The 19,575-nt window shown below is 48.7% G+C and overlaps 5 protein-coding genes across 5 annotated transcripts; 2 read left to right on the forward strand and 3 right to left on the reverse strand.

The window, feature by feature from the left end:
- The first annotated feature begins 3,719 nt into the window (after positions 1–3,719).
- Positions 3,720–4,337, forward strand: EV420DRAFT_1757900 (uncharacterized protein). Its single transcript, XM_060480527.1, has 5 exons — positions 3,720–3,802; positions 3,874–3,920; positions 3,977–3,988; positions 4,037–4,057; positions 4,113–4,337. The coding sequence occupies exons 2-5, from the start codon at positions 3,874–3,876 to the stop codon at positions 4,270–4,272; spliced, it is 240 nt and encodes a 79-aa protein (XP_060340159.1). The 5' UTR covers positions 3,720–3,802; the 3' UTR covers positions 4,273–4,337.
- A 297-nt stretch (positions 4,338–4,634) lies between these two features.
- On the reverse strand, positions 4,635–6,472 carry EV420DRAFT_1473419 (uncharacterized protein; the record flags this gene model as incomplete). The annotated part of the gene is made up of 10 exons (XM_060469129.1): positions 4,635–4,744; positions 4,979–5,101; positions 5,154–5,321; positions 5,457–5,656; positions 5,692–5,852; positions 5,924–5,944; positions 6,014–6,040; positions 6,124–6,151; positions 6,210–6,243; positions 6,418–6,472. The coding sequence occupies 10 exons, from the start codon at positions 6,470–6,472 to the stop codon at positions 4,635–4,637; spliced, it is 927 nt and encodes a 308-aa protein (XP_060340160.1).
- A 3,234-nt stretch (positions 6,473–9,706) lies between these two features.
- Positions 9,707–10,508, reverse strand: EV420DRAFT_1473421 (uncharacterized protein; the record flags this gene model as incomplete). Its single annotated transcript, XM_060469130.1, has 4 exons — positions 9,707–9,753; positions 9,804–9,843; positions 9,897–10,022; positions 10,269–10,508. 4 exons carry the CDS (start codon positions 10,506–10,508, stop codon positions 9,707–9,709), a joined length of 453 nt encoding a protein of 150 aa, XP_060340161.1.
- Positions 10,509–12,986: 2,478 nt separating this feature from the next.
- Positions 12,987–14,224, forward strand: EV420DRAFT_1634792 (uncharacterized protein; the record flags this gene model as incomplete). Its single annotated transcript, XM_060476369.1, has 2 exons — positions 12,987–13,645; positions 13,696–14,224. The coding sequence occupies 2 exons, from the start codon at positions 12,987–12,989 to the stop codon at positions 14,222–14,224; spliced, it is 1,188 nt and encodes a 395-aa protein (XP_060340162.1).
- Positions 14,225–15,648: 1,424 nt separating this feature from the next.
- EV420DRAFT_110267 (uncharacterized protein) lies at positions 15,649–17,957 on the reverse strand. Its single transcript, XM_060465841.1, has 5 exons — positions 16,905–17,957; positions 16,777–16,855; positions 16,374–16,723; positions 15,797–16,319; positions 15,649–15,742 (listed from the first exon to the last, which is right to left on the reverse strand). The coding sequence occupies exons 1-4, from the start codon at positions 17,508–17,510 to the stop codon at positions 15,837–15,839; spliced, it is 1,518 nt and encodes a 505-aa protein (XP_060340163.1). The 5' UTR covers positions 17,511–17,957; the 3' UTR covers positions 15,649–15,742; positions 15,797–15,836.
- Positions 17,958–19,575: the final 1,618 nt, after the last annotated feature.

Consider the following 19,575-nt stretch of genomic DNA (forward strand, 5'->3'; position numbering starts at 1 on the left):
CACGGCACTTCAGAAAATGTCTTCCATCTTTCGAGACTACTAGTGAACTTGGAGGTGCGCCTCTCAGCAACGCCGTCGAGCCTTGTCATAACAGCACTTTTCACCAGCATCATTTTGAGTGGCGAGTTCGATATGCCTTGACAGTCCGCGCAAAAGATTATCGAAGTCCGCAGGACCGTTTGCGTTTACGTACGGGTGATGGTTGTCGCGTAGAGATCATCCCTGCCGTGCGCCTTCCATCCCATCCTATCTACGCCTGACCTTTTCTCCTGTGGTTCCATCCTCACTACCTACCCGCTGGTACACAGAGCCCCCAAACACCCACTGTCTCCCCAGTAGCCCAAAGCACAACTCTTCTCATTTACACTCCCTGCTCGAGACAGGTTATCCCTGCGGGGGAATGTCAGTGGCGGTCTTCGTGGTAGTATATGTATAGCCCAGTTCTGCGTATCGACGGCCCCTTCTCACGAAGATAGACCTGACAAGCATGGCCGAAAAGAGGAAGCTCAATCTCTCCTTGCAGCTGGAATTACACTCTTACACTCTCACGAACTGCCTTCAGCGACGAATCCAGCATATCCAGCATAGTCGTTGGTTGCACATTGCAATATTCTTAACCCACTCCCGAAGATACGAGAGCGAGAACGACTGCAGGAGGGCATGTCTCCGATGAGAGATCCTTCAGTGATTAATTGACGAGCGTCGAATCCGAGTCCTGTCCGTGCTTGCGTCACTCTCTGAACAAATATCATACGTACTCCAGATCAGAGTGAACATTTCCCCCAAGTCGACAAAAAATTCCTTTCAGCAGGGTTTTACGTCCCTCCGGTATCATATGCTACCACATGAAGTCGGCCGTTCATTTCTGGGATGTCGTTGGATTCTCTTCATACTATGAAATCTAATGAGCTTCCTCTGCTCACCGTATGTTCTGTCGCGAAAATTCATTGGTAGCCGACGGTATCAGGGATTCGCTATGTCTATTAATGATGTCTGTTGGAATACGAAGAAGAGGACGAAACATCTTCCGCACCTTCAGTTAATGCAAGATTTCTTTCAGTCGCGTCTTCTCGGCTACCATCTACCGCTGTCAGGCCTCGGATTTTCATTACGTCGGGAAGCACGGGAAGACTTGTACCAGACAACAGAGAACCCTCTCTCAGACATCCTAGAAGGACGATGTGGACCGCTGCAATAGGGTCTCCCTCTTGAGTCGCATGCGGTCGTTCGACGAGGACTCTGAGGACACGGGCGATGTTGAACAACTCCTGATGTCCACCTCACGGCCACAATTCCCGAGACAGCGATATCGCATTTCTCTCCGAGCTAGTGACTCGACTCCCGTTTTTCCCCTTTTCTGCGGACCTGGATTTGTGTGTAGCTTACAATGCTGCCATTAGACTGGGGTCATGAAGTGTTGATGATTCAGGGCGTATGTTGTCTAGAAGTGCTTTTTGGAGAGGGTCCACAGCAGCAAGTGCAATTGAGGGGAGCGAGACCGGAAGATGAAGGATCTGCCGGGTATCTTCGGCAATTGGTAGTGGTATTGTGTTTACGTTTTGGGTATGTGGCCGTGAAAGTCGAGTTACCGGAGACAACTAACAGGTTCGAAAAGACGAATCTAAAATGTATAGTGGCCAAAAAATTCGTGCAGGGAATTTTCTAACCCTCGGGTGAGTAGTACCCCTTCTTCTACTCCTCATGCTGTCAAATGAGAAATCCAGAAGATTTTTCGATGTCGATGCGGACAAGCCTTCGTTAAGATGCCAAGCTTTTCTTCGGGATCGTCTGGAACGTTCCCACATAAAAAACAATGACGCTAGACTTTTCGAATCCAACTGGTTTCAATTGCTAACCGGATAGGTTCCCTACACACGAACCTCGTCAGAGGGTGCTTAAGACGATCAATGCAAGAACGTAAAAGTCAGATTGTCGAAGGTGTATCCGGCTCTCCGTTGAGACTGTCAATGTGATGAGCAATTATGTACCACGTGGAATATACGGTAGGCAATAGCGCAGAACTGTTTTTAAGTGGGACGCCAGCGCTATAGAAGTATCGCTATGAGGGGGAATCCAGTCAGCCGCTAGGCAATCATTGACATGGCATCGCCGAATGTGGTTCCACAGTCATTTTCAACTTTTCCTGTTGAAGGAATGAATGCTTCTACTGATACGCCGAACCTTGAGGCTCTCGGGAAGTAATAGCATTTCTTGGAAGGTCCGGCTGGCTGAAAAATTGAGCCGAAGACGCGTCTTTCGCGGCAGGCACTCAATACGACGATCGGCCCGCAATTCCTGACTGAGCTTCGCCAAGGGCCACCTACCGTTGCAGCAGGCACACGCTTGCGTATACGGTTTCATCCTTTATGAAGCCGTCGTTTCTTGGAAGCCTTAAATTCGATGTGGTTCCTTCGTTGCACATCTACCTGATAGCCGTCTGTTGCTTAAGCCTTGTGATGTGTCTTGACACGTTCTGTTCAACCGTATGGGCGTAATAGCGTGCAAAAAATGCGATGAATGCAAGTTATATTTTTTCCAGTCGCAAGTTACTTTAAGTGCGCAAGTTCATGTCCCCTCCTGCAAGTTAAGTGTTTTCCTATACTGATATACACATCATCAGTTGTTGCCATAGATCTCTGAATAAGATCTGGGGGCGGGTTCTGAGCAAACCGAGATGGCTAGACCGGCCGACATTATTTCGGCGATTAGATATCAAGATTTTTCCTTTGTTGCCGTGATGGGCCAAAATCCTTGGGCATTAAGTTTTGATTTCTTCTACCTTAGCTATTTATTTGACGCCATTTGATGTGATGGAGTCAGATTTTTATTTGTCTTCGATATTTTGATCTCTAAGTTTGATCCTCAGTAGCAAAGCACCTTCAACGATTCGAATTTCGAGTTCAAGGTATGTATGAATGTCTTCTGTGCGATAATTGATTTCTGAACTGGAATGCCTTTCAACCTTGTCCAGACAGTTAACTCTGGATTCAATTGCTCTGCGAGCCAATGATAAACCGAGGTACGATAACCAAATTTCACGGAGTTCCAGGGCTCACAATATGGCCCGCTGAACAGCGTAGGTACCGCATTCGTTCCCAAAAAGTTGACATACGTACGGTGCATAGTCTATAATCAGTTGTCTGGACCACAGCGGGACAACAAATCACAGACTCCTTACAATAGCAAACTTGCTTCAAATGTCCCTTAACTTGGGGGAAAGATTCGAGCGAACTTGCGCACTAATAACCAACTTACGGCCGGAAAAACCTCACTTGCGCGGGCGTGAATTTTTGCACGCTATTACGCCCATACAACCGGACTCTAACACGCCTCAGAAATAGGTCGAAGTATGCATAAACCAAAAATAATGCTCCGATGTCGCCTTGGTAAAGCATACCAACGATCCCACCCTGTTCATCATCAAGGAGGTTTGCATACCAGGATCCCCCTCATCGATGTAACAAGTTTTCCTATGTATTTTCTTAGCTCGCTCCTCTGTACTTTGGTGCAGATGACACCATCGAGTACCCACTCTTTCCTAGGCTTATGACACATGAAATGACGCGTCGACAGCTTCACCTATGCTGATATCGGTGCCATCAATGCGTTACGCGGCGATACGTGTTCCACATGGTAGGATTTACGGTGCGCCGTTCTTTGATTTCGGGAGATCCTGATGTGTACATGGCGTATAGCGTATACTGAAACGTCGGTGTTTTATAATACAATGACATCCGACTTGTACCAGCCCAAGATGGAATACAGATCAATATGTGCTATGGTATAAAAGACGACGTACGAGGTGGGTATTTCTTCACTACACTACATCTTTCTTAACTAAACGCAACCGCGACCTCTCCCACAACTTACAAGATGCAATTCAGCGTTTTCAAGCACATCCGTGTCCTCCCAGGTGTTCGGTGTGTATTCGTTTGAATGTTCTATTTGCCGCCATTGCTCACGATGGAATTCACAGGGGATTATCCAGGTTCGTACCTTATTCATCTGTTATATTCTCTGACTAAATTTCCACAAGTCTGTCCAACTCTAGCCAAGGGTACGTGAGTTACACAATGTACGAAGAGCGAGAGATATCATACAACGCATCACAGATATATTCCTCGTGGAAAACAGAATACTTCTAGCCAAGGTTCTGGAACAGCTGGAGAGAGTCAAGGGGGAAAGCCCAGTGGACACAATGGCGGAGGACCAACTCAAACCAGTCAAGGCTCTGGGAAACCTGGAGGCCGAAGGCCCAGAGGAAGCGAGTAAACGTCAACCATAGGAGAGCCTGATCCCTTTAAGTATTCGAGCTGATTCTTTATCTTACACCTATCCACTGAAAATAATTCACGCTCCCTTGCCGTTTGCTATTTTATACTTACTTACATGATGTAGTCTTTTCTTCACAGCGAGCAAGAGCTTCGTGCGCTTCCCTCGATTTGTGCTACTAGATCTACTTTTATTTATATAATCTTATATTTATGTTGTCGCATTGTTTCGCAAGTATTTCTGATGAGAAACAGTAGGAAAGATCAAGCATAAACAATAATTTCAGCTTTAACTTTAGAGATAAAAGATTGGACTCCACAGAAAAGGGCGTACCACGTACTTTTATAACGTCGGGGCCGATTTTAAAACAAGGTATCCTGATACTCCTGGACAGTGGAGGTTTCATGCATACGATGCGATGATTGCGCGTTACGCAATGAACTGATAGTTTTTACTTCGAACGGCTGACATCCTAGCAGTTCAATATCAATGTTCATTAGTTTCGGGTCTCGACACTATGTGCCGTCGGCGGGACGACTCTGGTTGATTTTGGACAATTGTGGTGTGACACAGCCACATAGATCCACTCGTTCTGACACAACTCCCTCACAACGATGGCATTCTGGTCCTAGGTGCTAGTGGCGGGAGCCATATTGGACCCGTGCTTTTCTCTACTGAGCACCATCGTAAACTCGCCTAAACTGACTATGGGATCTCCCGGCCTTCTGGAATGCTGTCCGGAAGACTTTACGCTCTCGGTAATGCTGGATTTGTCGGTTATGGGTCGCAGCAGAGCAGGTAGTCGACGTGGTGATGTACGCTGCAATGCCTGACATTAGATTTGGTGTGTACTGGATATATGTGCTATGTTTACCTCTGACTTAACCCCACATGGGTCTGCGTAGTGGTATCCTCCTTGCCAAGATCGTGACTGCTTCCTGTCATCTCCATGATCTCCTTGCCTGGCGGGTCCCCGATATTCTCCTCGCCAAAGTTCGTAACGTACTTCGCCTTGCCCATAATTGTCTTCATGAATCCCCTCCGACTGCCTATCACATCGCCCTAGTCCGCTTCGTATTTGTCAGTTTGCGGGCCCTGACGAGGAGACGAACACGTCAAGCTTTGGATGGCCGCACCGGAACGCTACAGAGATTATCGACCTCTTGCGAATAACATCTGCACACCCATCCGTTCGCTGTTTTCACAGCATTGACCCAGAATTCGGTGGTCCTCAGTGGGGATTGCAGGTGCATCTAGACTTCTTACCACTAACAATGACTTGATTCTGACCTCGTAAGGACACGCAAACGGTTTGAGGAATGAGGCCAACCATCGTAACATAACGGTCAACTGAACAGAGGTCTGGTCAACGTGTCTAACGCGTCTGGCAAAATAGACGCGTTCTCCAACAACACGTACAACACTAAGTCCGTCCTATCTGTGTCTGGATGTTGAAGCGTAGTAGAAAGCACCGTTCCACCATCTTGTTCTCTGTGACGAAGTCTTGTACGTGTTTGACTAACCCGATGATTGAAGTTATGACAGTGCTCGCACGCTGTAGGTCTTATGGGCTTGAAACGCTTCAGTCACGTCATCTAGTTCAATATATATCATTAGTACCCATTGCCATCTCATAATGAGAGCATCTTACCTTTGATAAAACAGTTGAGATCTATTATTTCTAAGTTATCGGGTTTGTTCAGTGTCAAGATGAGCAGGATAACAACTAATACATACTTACTATATTAACGCTACGTTGCAGCAAGAGCTTCGATACATGACTAGTCAGTAAGCAAACAGAGATACAATACCATGCCCATTGACAGCCACAACAATCAATCCCATGCTAACCATCTCAATCTGCGTCCAGAGAAGTAAACTAAATGAAAGAGTGTCAGCAAAGCCGGCGAAAACACAAAAACAAGGCTTCGACCTACCCATGCAGCCGCTCCCGCCAAGTTTTTGCAGAACCTGTTTGTTTAACTGAATCCTAGGATGTTGGAACAAATGGGCACGAGCGAAATTGATATCCGTACTGTCAAACGTTACGGAGGGAGGGAGGGGTGGTTCACACTGATGGACCTAGATTGTAGATACATGCAAGTTGAGCAGAGAGAGAGGTAGCGCATGCGGGCTGAGACTCACCTTCTTTCGCTAATCCACTATCACTATCACTGTTCCTCGCCGTTGAGCTTGACATCATCACTTCACGTTCAAACAGCGTAGAGGGTCTTCATGTACCGTCGTTGTGGGAGGGAAACTGTACTCGGAACAACGGACCGATGTGGCAGTGTCGTACGTGGGTGGCTTGCATCATTGTCCAAAAATCAACCGGAGTCTTCTCGCCGACGACACACTATGACAATGACAATGACATTGTCAAAGCGTGAAAAGAGTTACATAAATATTGTGAACAAGCATTTGTGATTCTCTGGGAATCGAACCAGAATCGACATTTCAAAGTGATTGATTACTAATCAAAATCTACGACAGCCAACGTCCAGTCACTCTTTGTACAGTTACTACCATCATCCCATGTCTAACCAAACGCGCAACGTTCGGGCGGCGCGCGCCAGGTTGTCTATATCGATGGCGATGTCTTCCAGGCAGTCGTACTGAAGCGTCCAGCGCTCTCGTCAGCCTTGAAGCTTCTGGGGCACCAATATCAGACGTTCAAGCGCGAATGCAACATGAATAATAGGGCTAGTTTTGAATTTGAGATGATACAGATACAAGGTCAGCCATTTGGAGTTGTATTCTGCAAGCTTTTCCTCATATCCTGCCGTAGATGTCGCGTTGAAAACGAAGGGACCCGGCTTTGTACATGGTCCAGGTAAGCGTAATGACCTACACTCGTAACAGAGACTGATGAACGCGGTAGAATCACGAAGTTGACTCAGATACTGGCCATGGGAAACGGGGGTGTCGGCGCCGGAGTCGTCGACACGGACTGCAGACATTGAGGTATAGTGGACATATGCTACCTATATCCTAGAGCCGAAACTCATCTGAATGTATAACAGAGAATCTTGCGCGTATGAGAAGCCGATACAGTCCGAATGGCCGTGACAGCAAAGGTGGTGGAAGGTGCCTCATTTTTAGACGACTGTGACCATTTCGGTGCTCATTCATACTGCCAGGCTAACAAATGCGTACCAAAACGCGATTTACCGGAACCTTCATCACTCAGTCCCTCCTTGCGGTTCTTTCGTTTCTATCCAAGTGTGTTTCCGGTAGCAGGTCAATCTAAGTCTCATCCCTCTATGACGCACTTTCGTTACCAAGAGCACGGCCAAGACGCGGCTGCGACAATGACATCCAGGGACAGAGTAATAGGCGGGGGAGGCATCACTGGCGGTGATTATACGAATCTATATCAAGCGATGTGGGATGGTCCTCAGTCCTGCGATGGAGGGTCCGCCGTAATGAACGTGGAACCGTCAAGAGGGATCATGCGCGAATGGCTAGGCCGCTAACCATCAACTACTACCTTCTCATTTTCCTCCGATACCTGCCTCGCCCTTCGTTCTTTCATATCTCCTTGCTCTCAGACTATGGTGCACGGATGGATCAGTTAATGACATGAGATCCTCTAGATGAGAGCTACATCTAGGTCATTGTTCGGGTCTTCCGACCAGGAAAGAGCACTCTCAGTTTCAAGGTGAGTTTCCTTACTACGCCATCTTTTATCATGGACTTAATGAATGAACTTTCGCAGACGCACTTGCTCCCTATAAGTTATGTTCATCAGAATCTAGGTCCCGAATAAGAGTTGGATAGAAATGGAACGAACCGTGTACTTGCTTATCTGAGGACATTGCAGTGAATATTATCATCATGTCGTCCTGAAATGTTCTGACCATAGGATCCGAAGATCCTGCGCCCTCTTCAATAAATGAAGGATCAAAGACCCATGGAACCAGAGCTTAAGGCGACCAAGTCACTCCATCCACAGAAACTTTTCTTGCCTCTCTATCCCAACCAACGACATTCCTTCATCTCCGAATGTCGCCCGTTACTCTCATCGAGCTATCTCAGCGATCCCATATCGGTTTTTGGAATCTGCTCATTTCGATAGGCACTGGTCGAGAAAGATGATTCTTCGGAAACACCCGTCTTTCGCTCACAGCTGTCCACTTTTTCTCTCCGCTATCGTTTGGTGAAGGCGAACGTACGGCACCCAGGAACATGGTGTTACTCGATCTCTCGTTCGACGTTTTGTGATGCAGACGGCATTCGTGACTACTTTGGCGAACTGTGGAGTCAGTGAAGAGAAGGAACGTCTATCAAACCCTTCTGCGCCACTATCTTTTTGCATGCAGTGGCATGCTCCCATTTGCGGAGCGAGGAGCCTTTATCGACAACCGGACTATGACCTGCTATCATCCGGACCGAGGAAGATCTCTCCATATTTCGCAGCACAACCTTGACATCGATGTTTGGGCGTCATATTGCTGTTGGCAACCCTATCGTGAGAGCACCTTTTGACATATTATCCTTTTGGGTAGCAATTTCTGTATATTTCGGCAGTCCGTGTGACTATCGAACTCCGCCGAATCGTTGGCGTGCGCAGATGATGGTTGTCGTACATAGACCATCCTGACGCGTACTTCCCATCCATAACCGAAATATCTTCTTCTCTTCTAATTCGGCGCCTATTCTCTCCACGGAATCTACAAACGTGACCCCTCCATCCAGCAGCTCAAGATACAACTTCTCTCATTCGCACCCCTGCCCAAGACGAATTGTCCCAGCGGAAGAATGTCAATCATAGTCTTCGTCGTGCTCGGTGTATACGTATAGCCAGTTCTGCGTATTAGAGGTCCTTCCTCTTGAAAAGACGCACCAAAATGCACGAATAGAAGAGGATCAATCTCTCCCTGACATCCACGTACCCCATTGGAATCACGCCCCTTCCCTCATGCATCTGTGAATCACCTTTGATTACGGAATACCATGCGTTTGGGATAGCCATTGACTAAATGCTCTTGGCGCGCTATCGGGCGCGAAAACGACTATAGAAGATCATGTCTCTCACAGGCCCGCCGACGCCTCGGATCATCATGCATTCGAGGCCTGTCTGTGCTCTCGTCACTCGTGTAGTGAATAAATGGTTTGCTGTCGTCTCCACATCAGAGAAACCACCCCGCCAAGCAGTTTCAACCAGGGTTTACAGCCCCGTCCAGCAGCAACCACTACCCCATGGAGTCGGCCGTTCATTTTTGGGACGACGTTGGACTCTCTACTCTGTAACACGTACAACCATCAGAGCCAATGAGTGAAAGATGCGTCTGCGCGCTGGGGTGCTCTCCCCTTCGTCAGTAGTACCAACGTTCCGCCGTCCCGAACCTTCTAGCCGGTCGGTGCTGTCCTCAACTCAGTCGGAGGTGGACACTGATGCGCAATAATCATCTTCAGCAACGTCATTCATTCGTCACCAATCGTCACCGAATACCGGGTTATTCTCGTTGATTTTCAAACCTACTGCCCTCAGAAAGTTACTAGTTATTGTTTACAGCTGGGTGGCATACGGTCATCGAGGTCAAGATTGGGGAGCCCTTCAATGGGTGGCTGATGGTTATCGAACGAGCACGGTCCTCGCAAGGGAGGGGAGTCTGACGTACGGTATCATCCCTTCGTGCAACATTGATGGGATCCGTTGGGATACATGACATGGTCGGCATATTTATATATGTCAGGAACCACACAAAGAGACAAAGAGTATCCGCCGCCGAATTCGATGTCACGATCTAAGTTGCTGCAAGATTTCGTTCATCAGTCGTTTGCAGGTCATTTGACGCGTCTCCCTAGTTGTAATAAGGTGCCTTAGGGGACCGGAATATATCCGTCGATCTCAGCCGGACCCATATCGTTCAAGAACACAATGTGTGCCTCTTAACAATGCTGTCGAGCCTTGTTGTGATAGCATCTTCTGCTCAGCGTCAGTTCGATGTTCCCAGCATGTGCGGAACCTCTGTTTTTCCACGCACACCTACCGTCTCGCTTCCCGGAACGCCTGGCCCTTTCTCCTCCTCTGGTGTCGTTCCGCACTCGATGGTCCATGGACATGTCCGTACTTCGAAATACTTCTCTAGCCTTGACGGAATACCAGCGACAGCCAAGTACGTGCAGTCCAGTTCTGTGGCCGAACTACCTTGTCCCCGCCGAAATAGACACGCGAACACGAACATCCGTTGTAACGCCAACGCTGCTCTATCTATCCATCTGAAGCACATTCTAGTGTGGCGGAAGAATCGACCGGTCTTCGGGAGACGAGAACTTATCTTCCTATCGCAGACCCAGGATTTTTTACCTTTTCTCTACTCCAGATGACGAAGTCTTGCGTAAGCAAGCCTCGTTCCCGCCATTGTGCATCATCCTCTATGCGCTGTACCATGTCAGCGGTTTGCCGTCGTCGTAGTCATCCATACAGAGTGTCGTCTGCTGGATCAGAGACATGACCTCGTCAAGTAGACGAAATCTCTTTCATCAAGGCATTAGGCCCCTCCGACAGTCACTACCCCATGAATGCAGCCGTTCATTTCCGAACCGCAGTTCTCGGGATGACGTTGGACTTTCTTCACAGTTCTCCCTATGCCGGCTTTCATCGACTCCACGTATGTTCATCAAAGTCAAGGGCTGATCATGAGTAAATGAAGGAGGGAGTCGTGTGATCGGAACTAGCGTATTCTTCCACCTCCTTTTTCACAGTGAGCATATCATGGCGGCACGTTGTAACATCGATGTGTATAGGACGCCATACCGCCCTCAATGCACGGGACCGGCCACAAACACAGGTAGCCGACAGGAAATTTCTGCCCTTCTTTATCTCAACAACACATTCATTCTCATTGACCCTCATTGACCGAAGGGTCTCATACTGCTCTTCCATTGCTCGAGCACAGCCCGGGGTGCCAACTGCAATTACTGGGGACAATCTCACACCAGTCAAGATGGGATCGCTCGGGAGTAAAGGCTCTTCCCAAAGACTGTTCCCCCCCGTCAGCTTGAACGTACAGTACTAGGTGTTTGCTACTTCTTCGTGCAGCATTGATGGCATCTGTTAGAACACGCAAAATATGAAGAGAAGGAAACCAATCTTTCACCCCTTTGACACTGCTTTTCTTCAGTGCAAGATTTCTGATTTCAGTCCTCCCCTAGAACAAAAAAAACTCTTCCAGAGCAAAAAAAGATCTACCATCAGTTTCGCAGTCAGGACCTTGGCTTCATCTTTGGCATTCATTTATGCCATGAAGACTCTGAGAGCATGCTCTGTATGTGGTCTAGTGACCTTCAATAAGGTTGTCGAGAAAGTTCGGCAGCCTGTGTTCGTCGAGGCTAGGCGTTACAGGTCCTTCTGCGCAGTTACCAACTGCGTTGGCGAATCTTCTGCGCCGAGCCCAGATCTTCACGTGGATGAGATGAGATGTACACCGGCATCCCTTTTTCTTAGCTAAACTTGGCAACAGCGACAGTTCGTTCCTTCGATAGCGATGACATGCGCCTCGAGTCAATTCTCTTTTACACCGCATCAGGATGAACCTGTTACATACTTCCAAACAGCATAGATGCTAGAAGGACAATGCAACCCGTTGCAGTAAGCCCACTCCCCCTTCTCCAATACCCTAGTTGGGCGGCATGTGCCCCCCAAAGCAACTCGAAATGGCTATTCCTGGGATATGTTCTATGCGGAAGGGCGCGCGCTGGTCGTTCTGTTTATCCTGTTTCCATGTGCTCACTGTTCTGATCCAACCAAAGGGGGATGCTTCACACTTGTCCTAAGTTTCTGTTTATCCATTCTATCAGTGTTCCTTGGGAATCAGATGTCGGGGAGGGGTATAAATAACGACAATCCGATTCTACGGCTACCCAAGACGTTGGATGTCGTATACCGGGTACTGCTGTAAATCAGGGTATGATGGCCGCGACGCGTAAACTTGGATGTAGGCGCTCGTGATACGCGGTATTCATAGCTATCAGAGACCGCGGTTTTTCATGCCAAAATCTGCTTTCTATGGGCAAGACAAAGTTCTGATGTGTCCTGATCGTCTATAACGAAATGAGCTAGGCTAAGCTCGGGGGCACCTCTCTCCTGTAAGTAATTGATATTCAACCTCGCATGAAAAAGAATGTGATTAGGAAGCGTTTGACTTAGTCCGACGTCGATCAATCTTACTATCCGGCGGATGGTCGAGATGCCGCGGGATTTGACTCGGAATACGAGTTGGCGTTGCGCATGGTTACGTCCAAATGCAGAGACAGATTGTCAAAAGCAGGTGTAGATCAGGGCGAGAATGTTAACCAAGCCCCGTTTTCTCTCTCGGTCCTGACGTGAAGAACTAGAAGTAGCGAGAACGTGATGATAAGGATTTTCCGTGATGAATGATGTTGATACTGTGCGGGATTTTTGAGAATACAATTTTCTGTCAAGCCTGAACTCGTCCATTCAGTATTATATTACTTTCAGTGCCAGTCCGAGTCGGTCGAAGTATTGCGCAAGTATGCGTCATCCAACCCTTGGACTTGGCAACGGACGGATCTAGGCCACCCGGCAAAAAGATGATGCCGTCTTAGTCATCAGCACGTGGCAGGCAACCATCGCTTCCCTTCTTTTGATTCAGTCGTCCAGTTTGTCTTTTTCCTCATCCAGCCAAAACCGAATCCGTCCGTTTGCCTCCGTTCTAGGTTGCCGAATTCGATAGGAAGGCATGTCCATGTCGGTTTTCGCGCCGCTTTTCGAGCCACGAAGGAGTGCTCGCCTTTTGCAGCCAGTGAAGAAGGGCCCGGTGAAGAAGGGGCAGCAGTCGCCTAGGGCGCTGAGATTCCTTAAGAGGCAGCAGCTGCAGGTGCAGGTGGAGGGGGGGAGGAGAGCAACGTCGACCAAGAGGAAGAAGGTCCTTGACGATGTTGCAGATGATGACAAGCTGTTCCAGCAGCCGGCAGCAAAGCGAAGAAAGGGTCGGGAGAGCGATACTCCACCTCCCCCACCGCCGCCGCCGCCGCCCACCGAGAAGCCTCAGCCTATAGTGGTCGACGTCGACATCAACGTCGACAGAGAACAGCCTGCAGCATCGTCGTCGAAGACGACACTCGAACCTGCTCCCACGCCGACGACATCGACGACACCACCCGCCACGACTTCCAACCCACTTCCTATCCAATTCATCATCGAGAAACCTTTCGCACGCAGCTATCACACCGCTATCACTTTCGACAAGAAAGACGACGACGAAATGCAAGTCGAAGCAGACGCTGAGGACGACTCCGAGTCGGACGACGACGATGATGACGATGAATGGCTCATCCCCCACTCACGCAAAAAGACAGAGCTGGATATCTGGCGGTTTGCATGCAGGCGACGAGTCGACCATATGTAAGCTTCTTCTGGATCTTGTCCTGCTCGCTGTCGCTGACGACTGGCAGTACGCACCAATACACTCCCAGCATCATCCGGGACTTCGTCAGCCAGGATGCTCGACGGCATCACACACCACGGGATGAAGAAGATTACCTAACAGAGGAGATATTTGACTGGGAGCTCGACTCGGAGTCGGATTCTGAGGACGAGCCCCCGCTTATCACGTTTGCTCTGACCTCTCCGCCTGCCTCGCCTCTCGACCCGCCCCAGCAATTACTGCCCCTCCCACCGCCCCGCCTCTCCACCATAACGCTCCCTGAACTCGTTGCTCAGTATGGCTTTGCAGAGAGCACACCCCCGCCGACACCCTCCCTGTGTACCCGGATTGGAAAAGGAACCCCCATTGACCCAGCTCGTCGAGCAGCATGGGCACAGACACCCATACAACCCCCACCTCACTCTCCAACACCCGAGCTCGACCCGAGAATGTGGGATGAGTTTTTGGAAAAAATTAACAGGGAGCCGTTTGACGCTGGAATGAACGGAGTGGAGAGCTTCACGAACATGTTATTTGAAGGTGAAACAGGATTTTAGCGCTGCCCTTTATACTTCCGTTTTCATTTTTATTTCCCTGCAATCTCACCTCACATTCCCCCACGCATGTTATCCCCATCTCATTGTTCTGTATACCTATCGATCATCCCTTATGCATGACCTCTGTATTTTGTATTTATAGAGATCCCTGCGTTATCGCAATGAATGTTTTTTTCTAGGATTCGAAGATAGAGAGTAGACATAAACCAGAAAGGTACAGACTTCGTAACAACGAGGTAATACGCTTCATGAATGAGAATAAGCTCGCGTATCACAACTTCGGGCCTGATCTACATGCAAAAGTAACTATTAACCGGTATGTCCATCCGGTAGCAAATCGTGGTTAGAATTGGATTACTGGAGATAGATATTTGACTCCGTGAAGGCAAATTGGATCTCTAGATGTGCAGACCCTCAAACACATGTATTTCAGGTGGTCATGCCTCATTGCACCCTTCCATACAATAGAGTTTGATTTCTAAAGCTAGTGAACTGATGTTCCAACTTATCATGATGCATGATAAGCGTCCATGAGGTGTAGTCAGAGCTAACAGGAGATAGCAAGCGAGTAAGCGAGCTCTCCGTTCCCTCCTCTTCAGCCGGTCCTGTGTGGAGTCCTGCCCTTCAGAAGAGCGAGGACGGCCCAGTTGCACAATATAGGGACGATGCGAAGCCCGTTTCTTTGGAGAACGATGGCAAACTACTGATTAAGGTACACAGTCGAACTCTGCAAAGTCAACAGACAGAGGGATATGGGTCATGGAAGGGCGGTGCGTTCGGTGGTAGACCTCAAGGCCACAGCCAGGACTGCACATCAAAATATTAGGGTCTGATAAACGAAATCTCGGATGACAAAATTTGGAGGATCACTGAGCATCCAAAAGATGGTGCCTTTAAAAGTCGCCAAAGTTTACAACAGGTAATAGGGAAGAGAGGGCGAGCACTTGTTGCCACGCGTTCGCTTTTTTCTGTTGTTTGCAAGCGAGCCGATGAGATAACAGGCGGGACAACCTTCTGGAAAATGTGTAGCGGCCTCGTCCTTGGCTAGTGACCCAAGTGATCGTAGCCTTTATCTCTATTGCAACGCAAGGGGAAGAATCTTCCGTCCGGTGCCCCGGGAACGTATTCATCGTCCCGGGAATGTTCGGTCCACTGGAGCGCACTTTGTAGATTCCTGAATGCTTGGAGCGAGCAGAGCGTCACAAAAGACGGCTCGAACAGTCCGTCTATTGGAGCGAGGAAAGTGAAAGGGAGACTTTCTGTGGGGCCATGTGCATGTGCCGCATGCATCGGGTCGTCACAGGTGATATGCCGCCGGGGTACCCAGCCATGCAGTGCTATACACTCAGCAGATTTGATAACTCATAGCACTCCTTAAGCTGACAATGGTGCAGTTCCGAGTGTCCAAAGTCAAAGAATTTGAATCCCCCGGCGGTTTGCGCCACGTTTCGTGGTTCAAGATCACCATGCAAGACACCCAATGAATGTAATTGCTTCGCTGACTCTAGAAAATTGCGCCTGAAGGAGCCGGTCAATGAGTGTAGTGATCTTTGAAGATACAAAGTCACTTACCATTGCATCCTAGGCACGGACCTCTTTACCTCAGACCAGCCTAGGCCATACGTTTTCTCCAGTCCCCAACATCCTCAAGGCAGAAAGCAAACCAACCGCCGACGGGTCTTTGGAACATCCCATAAAATCTGGGGACGAGAGAACATTCCTTCAGGACCACCTCATACATGTAGAACTCTCGCCAAATCATGTTTGTGTGAGCGTCCGGCACAAGCTTGATGATAAACAGCTCCTCACGGTCGTCAGCACGGTCCTCCCACACAGTACTCCACCGACTGGCCCGAATCTGGCTTACGAGCGTTACCACGTCAGGGCTTGTCGAGAGAATGCGAGGAGCACTACGGCAAAGCTGTAACAACGACGGCTGTGGAAGTAAGGAAAGCGGGAAGGATTTCATCACAAAGCCGGAGTCGCTGCTGGCTGTCGGAGTATTCTGTATGTCGACAGATGGTTGAACAGGATGTTGACTGACAGAAATACGGTGTATGTCGCTGGACCGCAACCATGGATGTTGCAATGTCATCTAACAAGCGACATTAGCACATTTTGCCGTAGAAGACAAAAAAAAATAACATACTGTATTGGTTGAGACTTGTAAAAGAACATTTGGCAGACCACTTTGATATACTTCATCCCCGTCATGGCCACCTTCTTCGTCACCCTGCTCGCCTTCCTCTGCATCTTGTATTGTCTCCAATAGCTGAGGCCGTAAGAGGTTAGAAGGAGGATCTGCGACGCGGCGGCCAGGAATCAATTTGGAAATAATCATGGCAACGACTATAGCAAGGAACGGTTGCGGTTGAATGTTAGCTTGAAACTGGTTGAGCGCTTTGTTCGGGTCAGGATGTACAAGGGGCGCTCTGAAAAGTTTGAACGCAGGTGATAGAAGTAGGATATGTCCCGGGCGGGAAACATCCGTAGACCGGACTAGAAATGATCTGTGAAATGTCTGTCGAGCCCAGCGATGATGAATGTCTTGCCTAGCTGGGCGGCAATTGCAATGAACCCGCCGAACAAAAAACCGTACTCTACGCGTGATGTAATCATCTGCAACGCAAGCTAAGCCGAGTGAGACGGCAGCATGGGACAACACTCGATGGAGACTGACCTTGACAGCCATGGCGGCGGCGCCTTCTTGCCTTTTAGTGGCGTCAAGACAAATCGGCCGGCTGAGTTCCTCTGCCTTCGAAAGTAGTACTGAGTAGGCCAAGTCCTCGTCAGAGCAGGTTGCGGTACGTTCAATGCCTTGCTCGTTTTTTCGGACAAACGTGATAGTAAAGTCGCTCTTCGACGAATATTCGAATTTCTTGACATGGCCACGGAGTAGATTGAATCTGCCACCGAGATTGGCAGCGTTGGCGATGGTGCGAACGATAGGGTCTATCGCTCTAGTAACATATTCGCCATACTCGTTCACGGTGTTTTCGTCCTCGAGTTCCAATATTCGCATAAGCTCAAGACCCTGTAGCATCGACTGGCAAGATACATCGCTAATACCGAGTTCAGCGACCCTCGAATTAAGAAACTCTGTGAGTCTGGGGACGAAGTTGGGGTCTGGTCGGCTGAGGAGTGGTCGATCCGCAGGAGGGGTCAGGATATTATGGGCGGTATAGGCCGTCGTTGACGTCTCTATCCATGGATCTGGACCCGGCTGAGGTGCGATAGGAAGGAACGTCAAGAAATCTTGGATGTTGGAGGGAAAGATGGTACCCATGGTTGACGTTGGAAGTTAAAAGGAGCGTACAGAATAAAGACCACAACATCGGCAAGTCGGCACAGCCCGATCACTCTCCCCACTGGCCCGATGAGATCAGGGAAGCGATCGTAATAGAAAGAGCAGAAGACAGAAGACGACAGCGAGAGAGTTGAGTTGGGAGGAGAAGACTGAGTGATAACAGAATGTAGATGTAGGGTGAATAGAACAGAGCGAATAATGAATATGTAACATGTTGGGCCTTGAAAACAAGGGGGGATGGTGCCATATTAACGAATGAGAGTAGATCAAGTAGCACAAATCGAGAGAAGAAAAGACTACTTCGTGTAAGTAAAGGAATGCTAAGCATGGGATAACAAACGACAAGGGAGCGTGAAACATTTCCAGCGGATCCACCCGTGCATCATGGTCTAAGCGCAGGGAGACATGAACGAACAAAGAGTGAGGCAGGCATCGGAGGAGAATGACAAAGCAGTAGTTGATGATAAGCGGCCTAGTCATTCGCGCATGACCATTGTCGACGGTTCCACCTTCATTACGGTGGTCCCTCCATCGCAGGACTGAGGACCATCCCACATCGCTTGATATAGATTCGTATAATCACTGCCAGTGATGCCTCCCCCGCCTATTACTCCGGCACTGAATGTCATTGTTGCAGCCGCGTCTTGGCCATGCTCTTGGTAACGAAAGTGCGTTATAGAGGGATAAGACTTAGATTGTCCAGCTGTCGGAAACACGGTTGGATGGAAATGAAAGGACCGCAAGGAGGGACTGGGTGATGAAGTATCCGGGAAATCGCTTTTTGGTACGCATTTGTTAGCCTAGCAGTATGAATGAGCACCGAAATGGTCACAATCGTCTAAAAATGAGGCACCTTCCACCACCTTTACTGCTACGGCCATTCGGATTGTATCCGCTTCTCATACGTGCAAGATTCCCTGTTAGGCATTCACCTGAGTTTCGGCTCTAGGATATACGTAGCATATACTCACTGTACCTCGATGTCTGCAGTCCGTGTCGACGACTCCGGCGCCGACGCCCCCGTTTCCCATGGCCAGTATCTGAGTCAACTTCGTGATTCTACCGCGTTCATCAGTCTCTGTTACGAGTGTAGATTATGCGCTTACCTGGACCGTGTACAAAGCCGGGTCCCTTCGTTTTCGACGCGACATCTACTGCAGGATATGTGGCAAAGCTTGCAGAATACAACCCCAAATGGCTGACCTTGTAACTATATCATCCCAAATTCAAGACTTGCCCTGTTATTCGTGCTGTATTCGCGCTTGAACGTCTGATATTGGTGCCGCAGAAGCTTCGCGAGTCGGAACGACTGACGAGAGCGCTGGACGCTTCAGCGGGCGACTGGCTGGAAGACATCGCCGTTGATATAGATAACCTGGCGCACGCCGTCTGAACATTGTACGTTTGGTTAGAGATGGGATGATGGTAGTAACTGTACAAAGGGTAACTGGACGTTGGCTGTCATATTATAGGTTTTGATTAGTAATCACCTCGTCGGGTTCGATTCCCGGGCCGGCCTCGAAACCCACTCAGAGTCACAGGCTTGATTATAATATTTATGTAACGCCTTGAACGCTTTGTCGAGACTCGAAACTAATGAACACTGAACTGCTGGGACATCGACCGGTTGAAGAAACTGTCAGTCCATTGTGCAACGCGCAGTCATCGGCGATCGCATCATGTGCACGAAACCTCTACTGTCCAGGAGTAGTAGGATACCTTGTTTTAAAACCAGCCCCGACGTTATAGAAGTACCGTTACGTGGTACGTCCATTTCTATAGAGTCCAATCTTTTATCTCTAAAGTTAAAGCTGAAATTATTGTCTATGCTTGATCCTCCTTGCTGTTTATCATCAGAAATACTTAGCTTGCGAAGCAATGCGACAGTATAAATATAGGATTATATGAATATAAGTAGGTCTAGTAGCACAAGTCGAGAGAAGCGCACGAAGCTCTTGCTCGCTGTGAAGAAAAGACTACACCGTGTAAGTAAAGGAATACTAAATATAAAATAGCAAACGGTAAGGTAGCGTAAATTATTTCC

The sequence above is a fragment of the Desarmillaria tabescens genome (genome assembly GCF_030435595.1).
Source record: "Desarmillaria tabescens strain CCBAS 213 chromosome Unknown EV420scaffold_1, whole genome shotgun sequence".
NCBI lineage: Eukaryota > Fungi > Basidiomycota > Agaricomycetes > Agaricales > Physalacriaceae > Desarmillaria > Desarmillaria tabescens.

Bases quoted from the DNA above. Each gene is read 5' to 3' on its own strand.
- EV420DRAFT_1757900 (XM_060480527.1), top strand. From the start codon at position 3,874: ATGCAATTCAGCGTTTTCAAGCACATCCGTGTCCTCCCAGGTGTTCG. The intron at 4,058-4,112 runs GTACGTGAGTTA...AACGCATCACAG, and splicing joins CTGTCCAACTCTAGCCAAGG to ATATATTCCTCGTGGAAAAC.
- EV420DRAFT_110267 (XM_060465841.1), bottom strand. From the start codon at position 17,510: ATGGGTACCATCTTTCCCTCCAACATCCAAGATTTCTTGACGTTCCTT. The intron at 16,856-16,904 runs GTCAGTCTCCAT...CACTCGGCTTAG, and splicing joins CCGCCGCCATGGCTGTCAAG to CTTGCGTTGCAGATGATTAC. The intron at 16,320-16,373 runs GTATGTTATTTT...GTCGCTTGTTAG, and splicing joins TACAAGTCTCAACCAATACA to ATGACATTGCAACATCCATG.